The sequence below is a fragment of the Sinohyriopsis cumingii genome, chromosome 13 (genome assembly GCF_028554795.1).
Source record: "Sinohyriopsis cumingii isolate HCF-2022 chromosome 13, ASM2855479v2, whole genome shotgun sequence".
Classification (NCBI taxonomy): Eukaryota; Metazoa; Mollusca; class Bivalvia; order Unionida; family Unionidae; genus Sinohyriopsis; species Sinohyriopsis cumingii.
The window spans coordinates 32,993,564-33,014,764 of record NC_142973.1 but is presented as its reverse complement, the minus strand read 5'-3'; the positions used below and the strand labels follow the sequence as shown (position 1 = coordinate 33,014,764).

General features: G+C 34.6%; 2 protein-coding genes across 9 annotated transcripts in view; one reads left to right on the top strand and one right to left on the bottom strand.

Annotated features, from left to right (window-relative positions):
* Positions 1-17,942, bottom strand: part of LOC149785164 (nuclear pore complex protein Nup50-like) — a 50,659-nt gene extending 32,717 nt beyond the window's left edge. Inside the window, exons 1-2 of one of the 4 annotated variants that reach the window (XM_089978953.1) lie at positions 17,818-17,942; positions 536-623 (exon numbers count right to left, since the gene is read on the bottom strand). In XM_089978953.1, coding sequence (XP_089835079.1) covers positions 536-604 — 69 coding nt within the window. In that variant the 5' untranslated portion in view covers positions 605-623; positions 17,818-17,942. Of the gene's footprint in view, positions 1-535; positions 624-3,146; positions 3,279-6,933; positions 7,389-17,817 lie in introns of those variants that run through there. The other 3 variants (XM_089978956.1, XM_089978954.1, XM_089978955.1) reach the window with 3 other exon arrangements.
* Positions 17,943-18,119: 177 nt separating this feature from the next.
* Positions 18,120-21,201, top strand: part of LOC149785163 (PHD finger protein 21A-like) — a 47,976-nt gene continuing 44,894 nt past the window's right edge. For all 5 annotated transcript variants that reach the window (XM_089978951.1, XM_089978952.1, XM_089978949.1 and 2 more), the window contains exons 1-3: positions 18,120-18,299; positions 18,715-18,747; positions 18,923-18,988. In XM_089978951.1, the coding sequence (XP_089835077.1) occupies positions 18,237-18,299; positions 18,715-18,747; positions 18,923-18,988 (162 nt within the window). In that variant the 5' untranslated portion in view covers positions 18,120-18,236. The remainder of the gene's footprint in view (positions 18,300-18,714; positions 18,748-18,922; positions 18,989-21,201) is intronic.

The window sequence follows — 21,201 nt, the reverse complement described above, 5'->3', positions numbered from 1 at the left end:
TTTTTATTTTTTATTTAAATTTCATTATATGTCAAAATAATGCTTGCTATGAACTCATACTTTTTCCAGAAAATAGTCTGACCTTGACTGTTCATTTTCTTTCTTTTTTTGGGGGGGGGGGAGAGAGAGCTATTACATATATTGGGTAGGGTATTGGATTTGTAATCCAAAAGTCATGGGTTCTATATCCTACCAGGCCAATCCTGGTGAGTTGCTTTTTGTGCACTTGGAAATGCACTTGACTTCCATTTTCCATGGCAAGATCAAATCAGTAATGTGTTGAAATTACCTTTGCAAACCAACCAACCAATTCTTTTGTTTGCCTGCACGCGTCTGATTTTGACTTTTGTTCTCTAAATTAGGCATTGTGAATCTGACAAGCAATGTTTATCCTTCTACCTTCTGAAACATACAGAGTTATATAACATCACTGCCATCTACAGTATTACATGAACAGCACTGCCATCTACAGCAATACACGAAGAGCACTGCCATCTAGAGTATTAAGCTACATTAAAATAGACACAATATGCACCTCTTCTGGTTCATCCTCAACATCCCAGTTGCGATCGTTGAGATCAGAAGTCGCTGTTCTTTTGGCCATCCTTCACAAAATAAGTAATCTGGAATAAATAGTAGATAAGTAGATATTAATGTTTCATATACGTGTTCAAAAAGGCACATGAAGCACACTCTGCAAGAACTGCATGCCTGATTGGTAAGCCTAACAACTTTCTTGGTAATGAAGATACTATTTTTCAAGGAGTAAGTGACATTTTCACTGGGGGGTGATAAAATGTTATGTATTGCTGAATGGAAAACATATTTGGAAAACTCAGAAGTGTACTCTGACGTAGCAAAGAAATTATATTCCACTAAAAAACATGTAAAATTATGGTTCAATTTCAGAAACTTCAGTTCCAAACCCCATGGAAGTTTACGACGTTTCTGCTAGATATCTCAACTCGATGTAATCCTCATTTTGTTTCTGTTTTAAGTTCACATGGCAGCAGCAATCACCTCTCTTACTATATAAGCTGTACTCAAAGTGCTGCAACATGACAACGAATAAAAGTACCTGGTATAAATGTTGGGTTTCCATTTTTTCCCCAGTAATCTGAATATCCCTTTCTTATATTTTTGCGCTTATCATTTTAACATTGAAGAGCAATACTTTAACACACACGCCCAAGGCAAATGGTACTAGAAAAACAACAACACCTGCCCTGACTCAAAATCCACAACTATAAAAATATTATTCTAATACAATGCTGAAACTGCAATACTTAAAATAAAGATACAAGTGATTTAAATTTACAAAATTTCTTCATGTATTTGCCTATTAGAAGAGAATACTTCAGAAACTAACTGGTCTGTAACCTTGTCAACTAAAATGTTTAATTTCATTTCACTAAAAGCAAGATTTTCTCCAGGAAGTCAGCACAGAGTGCAAAGTTTCCCTCATGTTCCTGATATCAACTAGTCCTCTATCAATACCATAGTCTTGTTACTGACTTGAATTTTCTGGCCCCAAAACAGCTCGACTAAAAATATGCTCACTCTGCTTTGTTGAAATAAAAAAAGAACTATGTCTTTTAGTTTTAAAAAGGTATTAAGATACAAGAATATAAAATATATAGTTTGAAAGAAACATCCAGCTCCCCCCCTAATGTTTGGTCCCTTATACTTTTGTTATCATCCCCATGACTCAATCTTTATCACATTCTGCAGTTTACAATTATTATTATCATAAATGATTAAATACTTTCTGTATTATCAAGTGTGGAATTCATACATCTCTGCAGTTCAATATCAGAGTGATTAGCCTTCAGGAAGATCTACAAAGTGTATTACATCATTATTTGTCGGAAAGGGTATTCTGGGACCTTGTAGTAATTCAGATTTCTGAACACTGAAAAAAGGTCCACACATTGCTTAATCAAAGTTGAAAACAGAAATGATGTTGGAGAGCCATTGGACTTTTTAAAAATAAATATCAGTCAGTAATAACAGCAGTTTCAAGTTTTGTAATTAGTTCATGTCATAGTACTGCGTTCTTGTGAATGTGTCAGAACTGCAGGAAACACCCACTATATATATATATATATATATATATATATATATATATATATATATATATATATATACACACACACACACACACACACCAAAAAAAATCAGTGATGCATTTACCAGTCACCAAGATGAACAGCTCATTAGGAAAGACAAGTAATTGCTAGTTACAAGAGACCAATGGAAAAAGAGAATATAAATAGCAGCTACCAATTCATTGAAAACATGGTTTGCTTTGTACACAAAGTTTATTGCATTTGATGAAATTAAGCGGATGATCTACAAAGGCAGAGTGACCAAATGGAGCCCAACTGGGGTTCAAACTAATACTTCACCAGTGTCTTTCAAGAACTTCAAAATAAAAATGCCACATTTTATTGGTGCTCAAGCTTTTTTTCCCCTGGCAAAATAGACAACACTTTATTTTTAGAAGCTTTGACTATTAGACATCTGATATGTAATTTGCATCATTTACTTCTTATAAAAAGAAACAATAAATTCCATTAAATTAATTTATACAATACTATGAAACCTGATTTTATTTCCATTAAAGAGACAAGTTTATTTGAGATCTTGTTGAGATATAACTTTTCAGGAAATTTAACTAAAATCAAACTCCAGTGTCTTAATAAGAAAGTTAGCAGTCATACAATGACAGATGTCTACCCAGATATTTAGGTTGTTTTGGTGCAATGTCTAACTTGCAGCATAAATGGTGTTTGGTAGTGTGTTCCCTGGATGCCAATTTCAATATCTCACACATTTGGCTGCCTATATTGACACTGCTCCAGAGATTAAAGTCTAACTGCTTTAGTCAGACTATAATGAAACAAAGCTATCCAACCATTCTGATCAACATCAGCATGCTATTCTTCATTCTGTTACAGAAACTTGACCTTAGTTCAACCATCTCTGGCTTTCCTCGGCTACCATTTCTTTTCAACCAAGTGAAATATATGTCAAAGGAACTTCAAAACACATCCACTTGCTTATATAAAGTTTTTATTCTATCTGAAAAAAGTTGTCAGAGTAAGTATAGTCTGCCTATATACACACAAAGACACAACACACACCACATAATAGAACCTGTCTTGGAAGGCCACCAATTCTGCCACTGCCTCTCACATCATTGCAAGCCATGGGCAATCATCTGTTATGCACCTTTATCACTCATGGCCGCATGTCTGAGATTTCCTTGATTCTCATGAATATGCTTAATCAATCACTGCAAGCGAAAGTAAATTTTTTATTGACATTGTGACCCAACATGACCGTACAAACAGCTTGAATGAGCCAATCAGTATCTTTCATAAACATGTTCACTTATCACTCAATAACACAAGCACTTTCACTGATGTGTAACACCGTGTTGTTGATGTACATTTTGTTTATGTGTACTCATCAAAAACAAGGAAATCTTACCAGACAGCCCCTGGGTGATAAAGAAGCATAATGGATTATCGCCCTTGGCTTGCAACATAAACTATATAATCAGTAAATCTATGCTTTTAGAGCCTAATCTCTCAAAGATATATATATATATATATATATATATATATATATATATATATATATATATATATATAAACTCTCTACAAGTCTAATAATAAAAAAGCAACAAAAAAAAACAATGAAGATAAATTTGTTCTAATGTAAACATGCAGTATTACAAGATAAATGGTAAAGATGCTGAAATTCTGTAAAAGGTATATAAAATAAAAGACACAGGTGAAATAAAATTAAAATCCTCAAAATATATAAATTACATTCCCTTAAAGTCAATATTTACCCTCCAGGAGGTACACACGAGTCATGTACAAGTGTCCTTTACACAATCTACACAACAGTACTTGATCTCTGCAATTTGCATTATGGGAAGGATGCTACTGTCCAATCAAGGATTTGCTGTTCTGAAGGTTGTTTATGGTGTTTCATTCCATACATACAGAACATACCAGCGTACATAGTATTAGAAATTACTCCATGTTACATATAGGGTGCCAAGGGTAGGGAACACTGTTTCTCACCTTGTAAATCTGGATGGCACGCAAGGTTTTAGCGGGAAAAAGAGAAATAATACATGCTGCACTAACAATGTAATAAAAAAATGAGATAATCTCATTTGTTTTGACAGTTTTGCTACCTTAACTTTGTGGTCTGCACTGTACAATGTATTTTCCTTGGACACTTATATTTTTACTATAAAAATTTTATCATATGCTCAAGTAACTCATGAATATATATATATATATATTCATTCATTGTTCAATAGTATTATAATGAATGAATGAAAAATTAAGGCAGCTGATACCATGATAATAGTGACTTATGTTGCAACCATAATAATTCTCAATGCCTTTACCTTGCCATTATTTAATTTTGTGTGGAGCTAAAAGGAATCAAGGAAGAGATTACACTAACTTTTCCATATTAATTCATTTATATAGCTCAATTCCATTTCAAAAGAATCAGTTTTCCAAACACTGGAATAAAACACAAATTAGCATATTTGATTCACTTTTTTAATTTCATCTTAAAGCAACACACCATACTGCATTCACTTGTTTATTAAACTAACTTGAACAATTTCTCCACAGCAGTTTTTTTTGACACTAAATCAATGAGTTCTGGACCTTCCTCCATCACTTTTCATAAATTTTATTAGTTTATTGTTTTAAACATCCATGGCCCTATAACTTGATGCAGTTATATTGAACTTCCAGTCACAAGACCATTAGCATAAAGCAAATACTATAATGCTTTCTTGTTTTCCACCCCATGGGATTGTCCAATTCCATGATTCATTCCATGAATCTCTCAGTCTCTTTGGCATTCTGTTTTCATTATCAGAATTTAAGCATCTATTAATTTCTGTCAACCAGTCTCACATGAATCATGCTCATTAACAGTTGTGCACCTGGCACCAAAGAAATTATGTAAAGTTGCAATTGGGATATTACATATATGATAATCACTTGAAATCAAAGGTGTATTGTACATGGCATGATAAAAAAACAGCTTATTTTATGATGATTAGCATGAGATTGTGTATTCCTCCAACAATCTGATGGGCTAAAACTGCTGAGTACTGCTTATCAAAGAGAATTGCCAAAGCACATAAACATCTAATTAGACTTTTGATTTAGATGATCATTAGACACAGACAATCAATTAACAGGTGTCTTAAACCCCATGTCTGCTGAGATCTAACTGATGTGGCTTCACCTAATTCCATTAAAATCACTTGAACTCTGTTTTAAGCTCGCACACTACACAACTGATGCTTGCTTTGTAGATATGGACCAAATAAAAGAATTTCTCTGACAAAAAAGCTTGTGTAACAAGGACTCATCTGGTGAAATTTTATGTATTCAACAATGGAAAGTATGCATACTTTTATGTAGCCCTCAGAATTCCACAGAGCACTGCATCCTGTATACTATAAAGCATGCATCCTGCAGACTTGTCCCTGCAAATTAGTTTCCCACCATTTCAAACTGGATATAATCATACTCTATTCTTTCAAATTTCAGAACATGTCTCCACACCTAAGAATGATCTGATATCTAATGACTCTAAGAATACATCTATTCCATGATTGTCTATTGACAAGTCTCAGAAATGCATCTATTCTATGACTGTCTACTGACAAGTCTCTGGAAATGAATCTGTTTCATTTGTCTATTGGTGACACTCTAGGAATGCATCTATCCATGACGTCTAGCGACAAGTCTCTAGGTATGCAGGCAGATGTGAGGATCCTGTTGAGCAGTTGCAGAATGTACAGAATCCTAATGCACCTATGGCTCCAAGTGCGAGATAAATCTAGCCAGGTTTTCAGTAACAGTTTCCTAATATTGGATCTTAGCATACAACACCCCAACCACACAGCACATCTCTCATGAATTAGGTATCTGAAAATCAGGACATCTATTTTGGTATAAAAAAGAGTAACCAAATCATAAATTCATGTTTATGCATTTTACTCTCACTTCATACACTTGTGATAGGTACTCTGTACAACTATCTTTTAAGTTTGGCAAAAAAAAAAATGATATATATGAAGATGTTGTATCTGGAGAAGAAATCTACCCCATTTCATTAACTCAACCTAAGTATTTGATTTATATATGGAAATAAAGCACAAAATACTAAATTACATAGTATCAGACAAAAGGGGCCCCGAGTGGCCAAGTGGTCTACAGCGCTCACCGTTTCAGATCACTGCCATCTCACCTCTGTCTGCGTGGGTTCAAGTCCAAGGCTCGGCTAGCATGGGTACGTGGGAAAGCCTGCCAGTAGCCTCTCGTGGGTCGGTGGTTCTTCCCTGGGTTTTCCAGGGTTCTTCCTCCACCAGTTATACTGGCCGCCATGTATAGCCTATCTTGTGCTGAAAAATGGTGTTAAACCCTAGAACAACAACAACAAAACAGGTAAGTATCAAAAATAGAGAATATTAACAGATAACCATATATTCTGTAATTATTGCCCCTGGGTTGGTGTTATGTTTTCCAAATTGGGGAGTTTATTAGAGCACAATAATGAACGTTAAAGCTGTTCTTCTGATACACTCTTACAATGACCACATGTACATCTGGGGGTCTTTCTGCCACTGAATTCAGTCATTGTGAATATCAGCAGTTAAAATGATCAACTGATCAACGCATTTTCCCACTTAGCAGCTGGCTGAAGTAGGACTGTTAAGTCTTTGAACTTGCTTCCCAGCCGCTGGGTATTGTTTAACACTACATGTGAGCCCAAATTTTCAAACCTGTTATTGTTCTACAACAATAAAGAAAATGAGATATACAAATGTAACCTGAAGTTCAATTAATCTGCTGAACTGGTACAGTATCTTACCTTCCGTAGCTAGGTAAAACCTGGTCCTGATTTGGGCTTTTTTGCATTCACCAGTCCGTTCCAATTTCTCTTCTGATCACATTTTTTTATGATGACTGGCACAGATGTTCTCTTGTCCTTAGCCTGATGTGCTTGAACAGCTAATATATGATCCCATGTGACCTCAAGCCTAGTAAATGCTGAACTCTGCAAGTTCAGTGTTCCACGGATTGACATTAAATTTTTCTATCCATGTCACACAACCATGTGTAGAAAGCTAATAATGTTCCCTTGTTTTCATGTCTTGTGGTTTATGGGAATGTTTTATTGCAAAATTCACTCATCAAATCTTGTAGTCTCATTGGCGTTCTGTTTCTTTATCAAAACTTGATACTGTACATTAACTAATTTCTCTCAGCATGTCCTGTGAGAATCAAGCTTACCTGCAGCCTTGAACTTTTAGCACCAAAAAAATTATGCAATGTTATCATCAAAGTACATGTGTTAATCAATCAAAAATGAAAGTGTATTTGTGCATGATACCATATTTTACCTAACTTTATGATGGTCAACAAGCGAGTTCCTATTCCTGTGACAAACAATGCAAATTCTTGGCAATATTTTCTAAATATGGTGTATCGTAAAATTCAAGTGCTCCAAACATCACAGAAGGATTTAAAATATGAAGTATCAAAAGTGTGCTGAACGATGCTAATCAATGCCAGGTGTCAAAGCACGTGTGTGTACAATTAGTCTTCTGATCAAAATGATCATAAGCCACAACAATCAACACGTGTCTTAATCTCCTTGTCTATGTGGCTTCACCTAAATACTTTACAATCACTTGAACTGTCTGATATGCAGAAACTGTATGACCTATACCTGATTTGCAGAAACAAATAAAATAAAACAAGAAAATTTGCAAACTTGCATACCAAGGACTCTACTCTTGAAATCTAATGTATAAAAAAAATTAGAAGTACACATATTTACACATGGAATTTGGTGTTCCAGAGAACCCTGGTAATGTTTTGCAGACCATGCAGAGTGGAATGGGAATCCAAAAGATGATAAAATTTGTGCTCTAAGAGATTTCAGTGTAGTTCAAAGGTATGAAAATGGCTTAATTTCTAGTGGTGTTATGATTCATTTATACTTTCTGCCATATCGATACAAGAAGTCAAGAATCAATACAAAATGATACTGACCCTATATAAAGCTGTAGTCTTCAATTCTGATGCGTCACAAAGTGAAATATATTATATTCAATTCTTATTGGTGCTAATTATTTGTTCAGTCCAGGATAAACAATAACTATGAATCATAACTTAATCTAGATTATTCCATACATGACACACAGGAAGTATTGGCATCAAAACTAATCCTAGTAGATACAAATCAAAGTAGACATGAAGCATTTGAGAAACTTCAAGCAAATGTTGTTATTAATGATCTGTAAAGTACTCAAAACATACATGTGGAACAAGTTTGGAATGCCGATTTTAATGTTGATATATGTAATTAGTGATTAAATGTTCCAATGGAATAAAAAAAATTAGCACAGTCAGTCAGTCAGGAGGCAGATCTCAAATGGCACAAGTCTGTCATGGTGTAAATTTAAGTTTTTTTACCGAAAGGGAGTGGGTGCTATCACTAGCTTTCTTTTTTCACTGGCAAAAACAAGAGTAACAGTTGTTGTGTTTAGCATCTGCAGAAGATACAATGTGATATACTTTGTTGGTATTAATCCCATCCTGGCCTTGTTCTAGGTCATATTTTCTTTACACAAAAAGCTGTTTTACTCCTGTGTTATACTTAACACTGTCCTCCAAGTCTATATGAAAAAATGAAATCGGTAATAGGATGTTCTTAAAATATTCATGCAGTACAGAACAAAGGGCATGGTGGTCAAAGTGAGTCCTGCATTGGGTCATATGGAGCAACCTGAAATGGCCTAAACTGCTGAATTAAAATCACTGACATGTAGCAGGTAGTCTCTTTGGAAGCAATTCTGTTATCTTGTCATGTATAAGAATGGCATATAAATAGATGATATGTGTATGTCTGTCTGTAATCTGTATACTGAAAAAACAACCAATATGTCAACATACATAAAAAATGACTCCACCTACCACCGACAAATCATTTAAAAATTAAAGGACCATCAAGTTGATACGTGTATCAATAATATATCATACCATAATCTGTGTATCAAGAATTGTATTGATATGTGTATCAATAATATATCATACCATAATCTGTGTATCAAGAATTGTATTGATATGTGTATCAATAATATATCATACCATAATCTATGTATCAAGAATTGTATTGATATGTGTGTCAATAATATATCATACTATAATCTATGTATCAAGAATTGTATTGATATGTGTATCAATAATATATCATACCATAGTCTGTAGGGGCCCCGAGTGGCCGAGTGGTCTAAAGCGCTCTCTGTTACGGATCATTGCCATATCACCTCTATCTGTGCTGGTTCGAGTCCCGGATTCAGCCAATGTGGGTATATGAGAAAGCTTGCCAGTAGCTTCTCGTGGGTTGGTGGTTCTTTCCGAGGTTTCCCCGGGTTCTTCCCCCACCATTAATACTGGCCGCCATGTATAGCCTATCGTGTGCTGAAAAATGGCATTAAAATCCCAAAACAACAACAACCATAATCTGTGTATCAAGAATTGTATTGATACGTGTATCAATAATGTATCATACCATAATCTGTGTCTCAAGAATTGTATTGATATGTGTATCAATAATATATCATACCATAATCTCTGTATCATGAATTGTATTGATACGTAGCAAGGGTTTATTGTTTCATACCTAGCAATTTTTGTTGTAAAAATCAAGGCTTTATCTGGCAACCAATTAAAGACGGTGCCATGTGGTAATGCAGTGGTAGCTGCAACCTTGTCTCCATCTTTTGACCATGTGTATAATGGGAATATGGTTAAAATATGAGACTATGATTTCAATAAATTTACTGTAAGGGTAAAAAACGGACTTTTTAAATTGGCAAATACAAAATATTATATAGTGTGATTATGATAACCAAGGTGGTGACATGGCAATATTTCACCATGGATCTTGCTAATAATCGAACTCATGAGATCTTCTCCAATTTCTACATGATTTCTTTCTTCTGAGAATATGCAGTATCCAAACGTGGCAAATCATGGGCATTAACTCCGTTTCTTTTTACTCTAGTTATCTGACCTTTTCCTTCAACAACAAAAAAAAACTACTACCTTTTTAGTGCATGTCAATCCACATCTATGATGGCACTAGCAAATGACAAAGCTGCTAAAAGAGATAAAAACTGTAAAACATTAATTAATATCCATTTTAAAACATATCTGATAATTAATACGATCATGGTTTATGGTAGTCTGCCAAATTACAATGTTTGTTATGGCCACTGCATAGTGTATTTTCAAGGTTGAAGGCACACCTTCATTTATTTTAGACTAAATTAATGACAATTGGGGCTCCAATTATGTGAATATATACACTGTCATTTAATCAAGAAATTAATAATTTGAAGAATTGTTTTTAGGAAAACAAATAAATTATTATAATAAATGTTGTGTAAACACTAGAGTTAAATGACAGCAAGATCCAGAATGGAAAATTCCAAAGTACAGCCAATTTCAGGTGATTAATATACTAAGTTAATGTTTCCATATGTCACTTAAGCACTTGATAAAACATTTATCACAATAATGAAATATCCAATAAAGAGATAATAGTTCAGTCTAGATGAAAATGACAGAAACTGTCAAATAAAACTAATTTTTTAGCACTACTAGTGCATCAAGTACCATGTGTATCTATTTTCTGTCCCTTTAAAAAGAGTACATTCTCCAAATTTGGAGGACAGGAAGTGATCCGTACAAATCTGAAAGCCTAACACCTGAGGCCCATCTAATTTCAGATTTTCTTGAGAAAACTTGGATAAAACTTTGATAAAATGCATACATTTATTTTCAAGATGTTGAAAGACTGGTAAATTATTAATATTTCTCCCCATGTATGACCCCTACCCTCATGAAGGTTATCTACTTATCATACTTCTATCAAAAGCTGTAAACTTTGTGTACAGTGCAAAGCATATGACCTACAAATTTGAAACAGATTTCTTGCATCACTTATAATTAGTGCTTACATGACTTTATCAAACATGTGATTCTGCCAGAGGTAGGACAAAATACCATTCTGGATATTAATGTACAGTACAGAAACTGGCCAGAACCAGTTCAGTGGGTATTCGAACTGTTCCAGCAGTTGTTGCAACTGGTGCAATTATGTGGGCCAAGCAATAAGATTAAGGCTTGCATGTATACACAACAAGCTCTTAATAGATTTTATTGTTGTTTACGAAAAATGCTGGATGTTTATTGGGGTATTTATAAGTAAAAAAAGATCAAATTCAGTCATGATGGTTTCTGTTTGTCTGATTAAAATTAGGGTGGTTCTTTGGTGTGTAGGCCAGATAAAAATTAAAAACCGAATAAAAAAATTATTTCTGCAAAACTGCTGCAAGATTTGACTTTTTTAAATGATCTTGTTGAAGTAACTGCTATTATATTACTCAAGATGTTTCAAGTTTAATGAATAATAATTAAATTGTCCCTTTTCAATACAACAATGGTTCAATAAAAGGCATTTTCAACACAAAAAATGTATAGAGAAACTATAAAGTATTGCATGCTTCAGTTGCTAATGAACATAAACACTGCTGAACCAACAAGAAAGGACACTGATAGTTGGTTCAGACATTAGCTAGCCTCAGGACCTATAGGAAAATATTGCTTTATAGGAGATATTTTGAGACAGGAGTAAATACACAAGTCAATTTAATATGAACCTTAGATGGTAGTTGACCCCAGGACCTGGAGGAAAACACTGCTTTATATGATAGAGGTCTCACTATGATTTTAAAACTAGGAGTCCAGGACTCCTAATTTGGTAAAAATAGGAGTCCCACCCGCAAAAGTTGCAGTCACCTCCCAGAAGCATGCTGAGGTGGCTAAATGTCCATTAAAACGCCAGGAATAAACAGGCACAAAACTTTGTCAGTTTTATTTATTGGTAATTATTTATTATTCTTTCAAAAATTATGAATTAAAATTGATATCAGGTACAAATATCATATTCTTAACTACAATATAGTTTACTTTTGTCTATGTCATATTTCACAAAATTTTCTGATGCTTGGCTTTGGATCGTATTCCTCCACACTAGGTCCCTCTTCTTTGACTTGCATCATTGCGGGTAAGGTCTCATATTTTAGTCTGGACCTTCCCTTCATCTTGATTTTGTTCTGCACACTGAAGCCTCTCTTGCATGCCATGGATGTCACTGGTGACACCAACACAGTTGCAGCTAGGACTGCAAAGTCTGGAAATACATCTCTTGCAGTAGATTTGTACAGGCTTCTGTCACTGTGCAGTTCAATGATTTTAAGACTACCTTCACTTGGTAGAAATCAGCTTGTGCTCTTTCACCATCAACAACTCCACCCTCATCACCATAAATATTGATCAATTCCTGTATTTCATTTTTACCATGATCATCAAGACTGTTAGCATTTCTTGGGACTTTGGATGGGTTCAGCATAGTCTTCAGAAGCTGAAGGTTTTTCTTTGATTGTTCATAACCCTCACATCTAAGTCCAGATAGTTGTTTGCATCAATCTGAAACTGCAATCTGAGTTGTTCTCTGTCTGTTACCTTCACCCCATGATATAAAGACTTTGATTTTGTTCATCATACACTTTGGCTAATTCTATCCCATTCTTGGTTTTCAACTGGGTGATTCTCAATCGAGTAGATTCCACCATAATGTTTACAGTCACAATGTCCACATGTCTGAAACACTTGAGATAGCTTTCCTACTACTGCAAGAACTAATCCTGAAACCAGCACAACTGTCACACACTTTACCTTATCGAAAAGTCCCTTTGCCTCAGAAACACCCTTTGCAGCATCATATTCAAGTGTAGCATACACAGCTGAGTAACAGTCCACTATTGCTCTCACTGCTGCTTCTAGAGAAAGCCACTGGAAACTTGCTGGTTCTTTCAGAGTTACATATTTCATGTTTTCATTGTCCCTAATGTCTACCATTGGTCATTGTATTATACTGCAGAATTGGTGAAGTACCTATACACCATCTTTAGAGTGTGTTGATATTCGTTGAACAGTGTAATGTCCTTACATGCTTGGCTTGCAGCATTAGATGCTTGGCGTGATGTTTTAGTATAGCACCAACACAAAGTCTGCCAGTCATGACAGCTGTGCCATCAATAGCTAACGTCATTAGCTTGCCGAGAGGGATTTTCTTCCTCTCATATAACGTCACTATTTCAGAAACAAGTGTTGCAGCTTTTCCATCTATAACACTGATACAATCCACAAAATGAATCACTGACGTATTATCACTACTCAGACACTTCACATAAACATAGTTTTTAATGGACAGTCAATCTGTACTTTCATCAATAATAAGTCCCAAAATTTCAGAATTAGTCATGTTGGTGTCTACTACTTCTTCTAAAGCAGAGTTTATGGCCTCCAACATGTCCAGCTTTATTTCTTCACTTGTGTACAATTTCTTGTGCTCTTGAAGGTCTGGACATTTGTTCATGATTTGGAGAGCGATTACTTTGTTGTACTGACTTAGTGGCTGACCCTCTTTCACAATGTAATACAAGGTGTTGAATTGTGCATCTTTTGTGCTGTCACAATCACCTTTTATATCCAGTTGCTTCTCATCTTCAAGAAGCTAAAAGTCATAAATGTTAAATTATGTATATTACAGTTTTTATTATGTTTATTATTGAAACAAATGTTTAACTATAAACTGTTCTGTATACATTACAAGATGTCAGTACAAGTGGTATTTTTGGAAAAATGTACTTTTCCAATACTTTTCATTAATACTTAACCCTTTACCTCATAAAGCATTGTTACAAAGTGCAGCATACTATAAATAGAACACCTGTTACCTATTCGACTCCATACGCATAGGCCTGCCTGTTAACTGTTAAGCAATGTAGTGTATGTTACGTTTAGCAGCAATTTTAACCATTTACATTTTTGTTACAGATCTATTATGTGTGGAAAAATTTAAGAGTAAAGTCCGATTGTTAAAGCTGTGTAATCATTTTTCATGAAGAATTTTTATGTGCTTTAAAATCTTGAGAGAACTCATTCACCGTCATGTCAGTGAGGCTGCGTGACCAACCGTAGCTGCCATTTCTCAAACTCGAAATTTACAAGTTTTTCGTCTGCGTCTACATCACTAAGTCATCTGAATTTGATAATTTATAAAAACTAATTGCTGCCTACATCAATATCAGAGCCCTTACCTAAGTTATTGAATCTTTCATAGTTGTGATTCTAATCGTGAAAACTCTGTTAAGTACTGAATGAAATCGGCGACCGCCATTTTGGAGAGTGGAGATTATGACCCAGTTACTTTAAATAGCAGATATCGAACAGTGCATAAACAGTGACCACATGATTCAACGTAATTGTCATTCGCAGAAATGAATGTAGTATCTAATAGGGGGGTTTTCCTGAAGGTGGCGCTACAAAAACCAGCTTAAAATGGCTGATGTTTACAGCAGGCGTCAAAAGGCAATTCCATGTGAATGCAGTAGAGGCGTCCAAAGACGCCTGCATGAGGTAAAGGGTTAATAGATAATTTTTTTTAAATGAATAAAATTATTTTATTGGAACCAATATTTAAAAAACTTAGTACCCTCATTACATGATGTCCCTAAAAATATTAATTTTGTGAAAAAGAATTTTGCCTATCCTTTTAATTACTTAGTATATTAATTTTGCAAACTTGTAAATTTTCGTAAATTAACTGTAATGAACAAATGAGTGCTTCAAAAAGGAAATAATGATTGACTTGACATAGTATTACAAGTTCTGGCAATTATTACTTACATCCCAATGAAGTCGGAGGGCATTCACCCTTGGTCAGGGTGTGGTTTAAAAAGCAAATGCACACATATACCCCTTAAATAATAGTAGTTATAATACTTGTAGTAGTGAGGAAAGCTAGAAAGATAGTGAAAAAAACATTACTTACATGTTCAACAGTTTTGCATGATGAGCCTCAGCAGCAAGTAGGTGGTCTCTAGATGCCTCATGCCTAGACAATGTGGAACTTTGAAGATTTGAAGAATCAGCTGTTGCCACTGAGTTTAATTTTCCACATTCTTTACACCACTGACATAAAGCTTTTGTTTGTCCATCAGAATGAATTATGTCAATCCAAGGAAAGTTTTTATTCCAAACACTAAACCAGGTATCACATACCTTCTGACACTTGGATACTGTCGCATCCGAACTATCAGTTCTAGCAACTTTAGCACAGTTCTGAATCTCATTAAAATCTTCATCAATTTTCTATTTAACCCCAAAATACTTATCCAAATTTGCAAATGGCATTTTGTCCAAGTCTTGACATGTCTTGGTTTCGAGTTTGCAGGCAATATTTATATGGCTACAATCAGAAATGAAATCAAAAACAGTGATCACGCTGGGCTTCTCCAATGCAGCAAATTGCGATTCTGTTTTCCTTATTGGTGACAAAATATATCATCTGGCGATATTTTTGGCAACGCCATTTTTGGCTGATAAAAACTGTATATACAGTCTTTGGTTTGGAGCTTATGCTGATATCTGGCCTTGGAAGGCTGGAACATGAAATGACTAAGTCAACCAGACGATGGCAATTTAACAAAAAATATGATGGCAGAAAAAATAGTTTTGCTGCATCTTCAAAGAAAACTGATTACCTTTGAAGCACTGATATATACTAGCAAATAAAAAAATCTTTCTCAATGTTCTACAATTATCTGATGTTGCCACAGCATTAACAAACAGGTATTTGTTTGGTCCTTCAAACGGAACCTTTAGCGGTGCCTTTAATAACACATGCACTGTCATCAAAGCAAGCCGATGACCTTTGCTCAAAGAAAGTCAGCAACAAACTAAAATAAAAGCATTGCTTCATTTTTCACAGTGATTAGAACGTATTCATTGTGCTGTGAAACTTTCCTGAATGCTACAAAAATGTGCGTAAAGAGGACTCCTGCGTGGGTGATTTTCTGCATCCCAGATAAAAAATTTGCGTCCAAACGTGTAATTAAGCGTTTCCGAGATCTCTGTATGAAATATTTTGAAATCCGCATAAACACAAGTCAATATAATCTGAGTCTGTATTTATCTTTTAACATCTGCATTTATCTTTTTATATCTGAAGTACAGCAGTTGCAACATTGTGTGACAAATAGCTAAAAAAATGAGCAATTTTGGGTATATGGAAATTGGAGTTAACCTCGGATTTAAATTGCTGACAAATAAATGGAAAGCAACATCACCTCAAGACACAAGCAACCTGTTATAATAGTACTGCAAAGCCTATATCACCAAGAACTGACTAATTCAAATTCAATTCGGCAATTCTAATCCTAGGACAAGACCTGGTGAATACACAGAATTAATACTAAAATGGTATGTGTTCTAAATGATTTAATGCAATGGCTTAACAAAAGAGGGGTTATAGTATTTACCATCTAGAAAGAAAGGTTAGTCTAAATAAATTTCTTAATTGTAGCAAGCAACCTGATAATCTGACTGAATTACAAAGTTGACTCTCACGAAGTATGTTCTGACAAAGTTGTTCTCCACCACCAGTCATGTCAGAAGAAAAAGGTGGACAACTTGTTGGTATCAGCCGACAGCATACAATATGCTAATTACGTCATGAAAATCTGCCCATTGTTTACATGGTAGAATCATAACTTGGGTTTCAGAAACCTATTAAAGAAAGGTATATTATCGATAAATAATACACCCTATCAGCCAGAACAACAACAGTTTTTGATATGCTTATATAAAGTGATACAGCAAAAATACATGGTCATGATGGTGTAAGTTTACCAAAGTATGAAAATTAACTTGTAGACTTGTAAAGTGCAAGTCACACTGGTCATGTAGGCATTCAACAACAACTATTTTTCAGTATTGGGTCTCATTTATTAGAATATAATTCGACATACCTTTCAGTTGCAAGCATTCACTTCATTTGGATTCATATTCATCCATATTCCTTTAGAAGGTCATTATTTAGACACTCTGAGAGGTGCATAAAGCAAACTTAATCTTAAAGTACATAACCATTTTTGGATGAAATGAACCTAAAGGTGATCCAGTACAATTGAGATTGAATGTCGTGTGCTGTGATGTCACAATGAAAGCTATGCATATTGACAAATTCCTACTACCCTCAAATGTGATGATTCCACTCGACATGCTCTTATTTATACCCAAGTTTAGTACATGGCAACCATTGTAAAAGTCCATAGTGATAACTTTTGTCTGGAAGTTTCTTGGTGATAGTTAAGGTGCAGAGCATTCAATAATCAAGACTGAATAGACTTTGGTTAAAGAAAATTAGTGTTAAATTTGAAAAGAACAATGAATATTTAATTTAAAATGAGTAAATGCGCATACATGACCCATGTGACTTGTACTCTATTAAGCGTATGATTAACTTCTAATAACAAAGCAATAATAAACACATTGTATGCAATAATGTTTAAGTAATGTTGGGTTTTTCTTATACAAATACTGAGTAAGAAGTGAAATTATTTAAATGTCTGAGGCTTGAACAGTTAACGTTACAGGTAAGGTACAGTACCGGTCAAAACGGGGAGGGGGGACAGTAAGGCATGTCATTTTAAGCATGCTTGTGAGAGTATGTCCTTTCCAAAAGGAAACACTGCCCACTGCTACGCTTCCATTTCATTTAAACTTGTCACATAATGAAATAGCTTGAAGCGACAATTTTGTTTTCATTTACCAAGAAAACGAAATCGTTGATCTTTTTTGAAGTTTTCTCGTGTTGCTATTCTCTTACATCCGGGAATTTAATAGAGCACCTTAGACCTTATCGCTCTTTTATTCTACATATTCACCAAAAAAGTAGTTCCTAGTCTTATTTCATCGTTGCTTGATTATAAATAAACTAATGATACAGTTTAACTGTATGCATAATATTGGAATAGAACTTAGAAAATTACCACTGTAGAGCTCATTTTAAAAATTAAATAATACTTATAAAAAACTGACTAGGCGTAGGAAATTATCAAGTCCTATGTTTGGAACAACGACGAAATGAATAAAAACTTAAGGGTACAGTAATCAAGTAATGGATTGACAAGGGGGGAAAAAAGGATTATACCAGTATCAGGACCCAGGGATATTAATAAACAACTTAGGATGTCAAGAGCAGACTTAGACCACCTGCAAGTACAGCTAAAAGCTGCCATACAAAATCACCAGGTAATTAAATAACTTCGTATCCCATATTCAACGCAACTTTGTGGAATATCTCTACATTATTATCATAGTGAATTTATTGCTAAGTTCCATATTTAACAACCTGTAGTTTCAATATCACATATGACAAAAGAAAAAATTTCTTTCCTTTAATTATGTTAGTCTTGTTGAGTGTTGATGTGGTTATCGCCAGATTTTACCGCGGATAAGAGGCAGTAGAAAAGTTCGCTCGTAGATGAACCCTATTTATTGATCGATTGCTGAGTAAGAAGCCAAAGTCGAGTCCATCTTCATCATTGGCAGCAAGTGAAGCTGTAACTTTCTGCAATCGATAAAACTTAGTCCCTTAGCATGAAACTACCATAAAACCATGTAAAAATGGTGCAGATATCTAACATCATTTATTTCTCTGTTTCAGATGTTGGTTGCGAAGATAAAACAAGAGTCACAGGTGAGACCTCAGTACATGTATCCATTGTGTCTGTTGGCATTCTGATGTAAACTTCATTTACCATAGCTGAGCCCAGATTATTGATTTTTGTTCGGGAACTTTTGTTCAGCCATTTTGTTGTAAGCTGGAAAGTACTTTGTAGGTAGCATATAATTTATATTGTTTTATGTTGCAGAATGCTGCTCTAAAGTGCCAACTTCATGATATTCAGACAGAAATAACAACTTTAAGTGAAAAACAGGTAAGTCATTTATGTTTTATGCTGTCTGTTTAATTTATGTAATGGTCCATAATCTACTGTAAATACTCTAAAAGAATTAGTTATCATTAATATAATTGGGTTCACAACATCATGCATTTTTTAAATTATTTTTCTTTCCATTGATTACAGATTTTATATTGCATCTTAATCAGCATTTTTCAACTCGCATCCTCACAACTTGTTCAACACTAGATGTCCAGTATTTTGCTGATAACTTGTTAGACTTTCTGCATGCATGGATTCAACTTGTATCATTAATTTGCTGGGGAAAAATTATTTAAGAAGAAAACAAGTCTTATTATTTGAAGGTAGTCCCAGATAAAGAACTTTTTTTTTAGATCTACCAGTTGAAGGCAATTAGAGCTTATGTAATGGGCCTGCATCCATTTTCCTTTTGTTAACAGTTATTGTTAATCCTTCTTAACTACATGGAGGAAAGTTGTGAAACATGCCACTTGGTTCCATCCTGAGATTTTATTGGTCCTAAATAAAAATTGTGCCAGTCTGACATCCAACATGGCTGCCATGGTGGCCCTCTGGAATAGATGGTCATGTTGACATGGTGTTTTCACTAATAGACATTAAAAGTTTTTTTTATATCAAATCAAGTTTGTGAATATATCCGAAAAAATTTAAAAAATTTAGCCAGTTCAAGAATTTGATTTTTGTTTCACTTACTTAAGGATGTTGAAATGTCAGTCACTTTTTCACCAGCGGCAGTGACAGTCTTGAAGTTCTGAGTTAAAATGTTTGATACTCATATTCTTCTGCCTCAGTTTCTGCTTATAACTGGAATTGAAACTATTACTGTAGGTCTAAATTTTATGCCATGGTGTGGAAGAAATTTTCTCTTTGGTCTGTCTCACCCCCAGAAGAAGAGAATATGTTTCATCATTGTGAACAGTTAAAGTTTTTGAAAGTTACATATCTTCTACATCAGCTGATTCATTCAAGTTAAACTTTGGAATAATATCACTAAAGATCTAAAGTTTATGCAGTGATAGGAGTTCCTGTCTTGCCTGTCTCATCTGCTTAAGCAGAAAGTTCAAAAATTGAAAGTGTTGCTCAAATGTATTCAAAGTAATTTAATTACTTCATCACGCAGCTGCATTAAACTGAAATAATTATGATAATATTACTATGTATATAAAGTTTATATATCAGTATGCAAGGAGTTGTTGTCATGCCCTGTGTCTCACCTACTTAGGAGAAAAACTTGGTGCATCACAGTGTGAAAGTTTATGAAAGTCAGATACAGGTGTTATCTTGACATGCTTACAGACACAAAACTTCGTGCATCACAGTGTAAAAGTTTATGAAAGTCAGATACTGGTGTTATTTTGACATGCTTACAGACACAGGTGAGTCACTGGGTTCTACAGACTTGCTAACTATGTGGATCACACTAGAAGTGTCTGCATTGGTCTGACTTTGAACCCCAGGTCCCCCTTATCATGTAGAACATAACTTATAAACTGTTACCAATCCTAGCCTGTTGTCCATATATACACTTAACAGGCACAAAAGACAAATTTATACATGCATTTGACATTGCTAAAGAGCCCATCCTTGCCCACTAGTGACATTGCCTTCAGATCATAACATTTGGAAACTATTGAGATCCTTGCCCTGTTCCTATGTATTCACTTACTGAGCAAAGAAAAACAAAATTGTACATGAAACTAACATTGGCCATTATGTGCATCCTTATTCCCCTGAAGGGTATTAACCCCAGGATCATGGCTTCACCATCTAAGAACATGTATACTTCCTGGGAATGAAAAGACAGTTGTGCATACACAACTGCTTCTGGGCAGTCCCTACCCTCAAAGCTCAGACTTTTGGGGTTTGCCAGATGTAGATACATGCTTTACAAGCACACAATTCTAGTTTAAATATTATTGGAATAAACTTGTTTTCCAAAACACACATTGATTTCGTAAGTTTAAATATAATTTGAAAACAAAATCCCCAAAAGAAGGAAATAACACTATATGTAATAACAAATATTAATTGATTTCAGAAATTGAAATGTTAAAATAATTATCTGTATATATGTTTTGTGACCTATTTATTTACATTGGCACAGAGCTAAAAAATGAATATTTGAAAGCAAAAGACATTTACAATACGTTAGAAAACTTGCATAAGATTTTTTGAATCCCAAAACATTTGCTTACTATTAACAGATA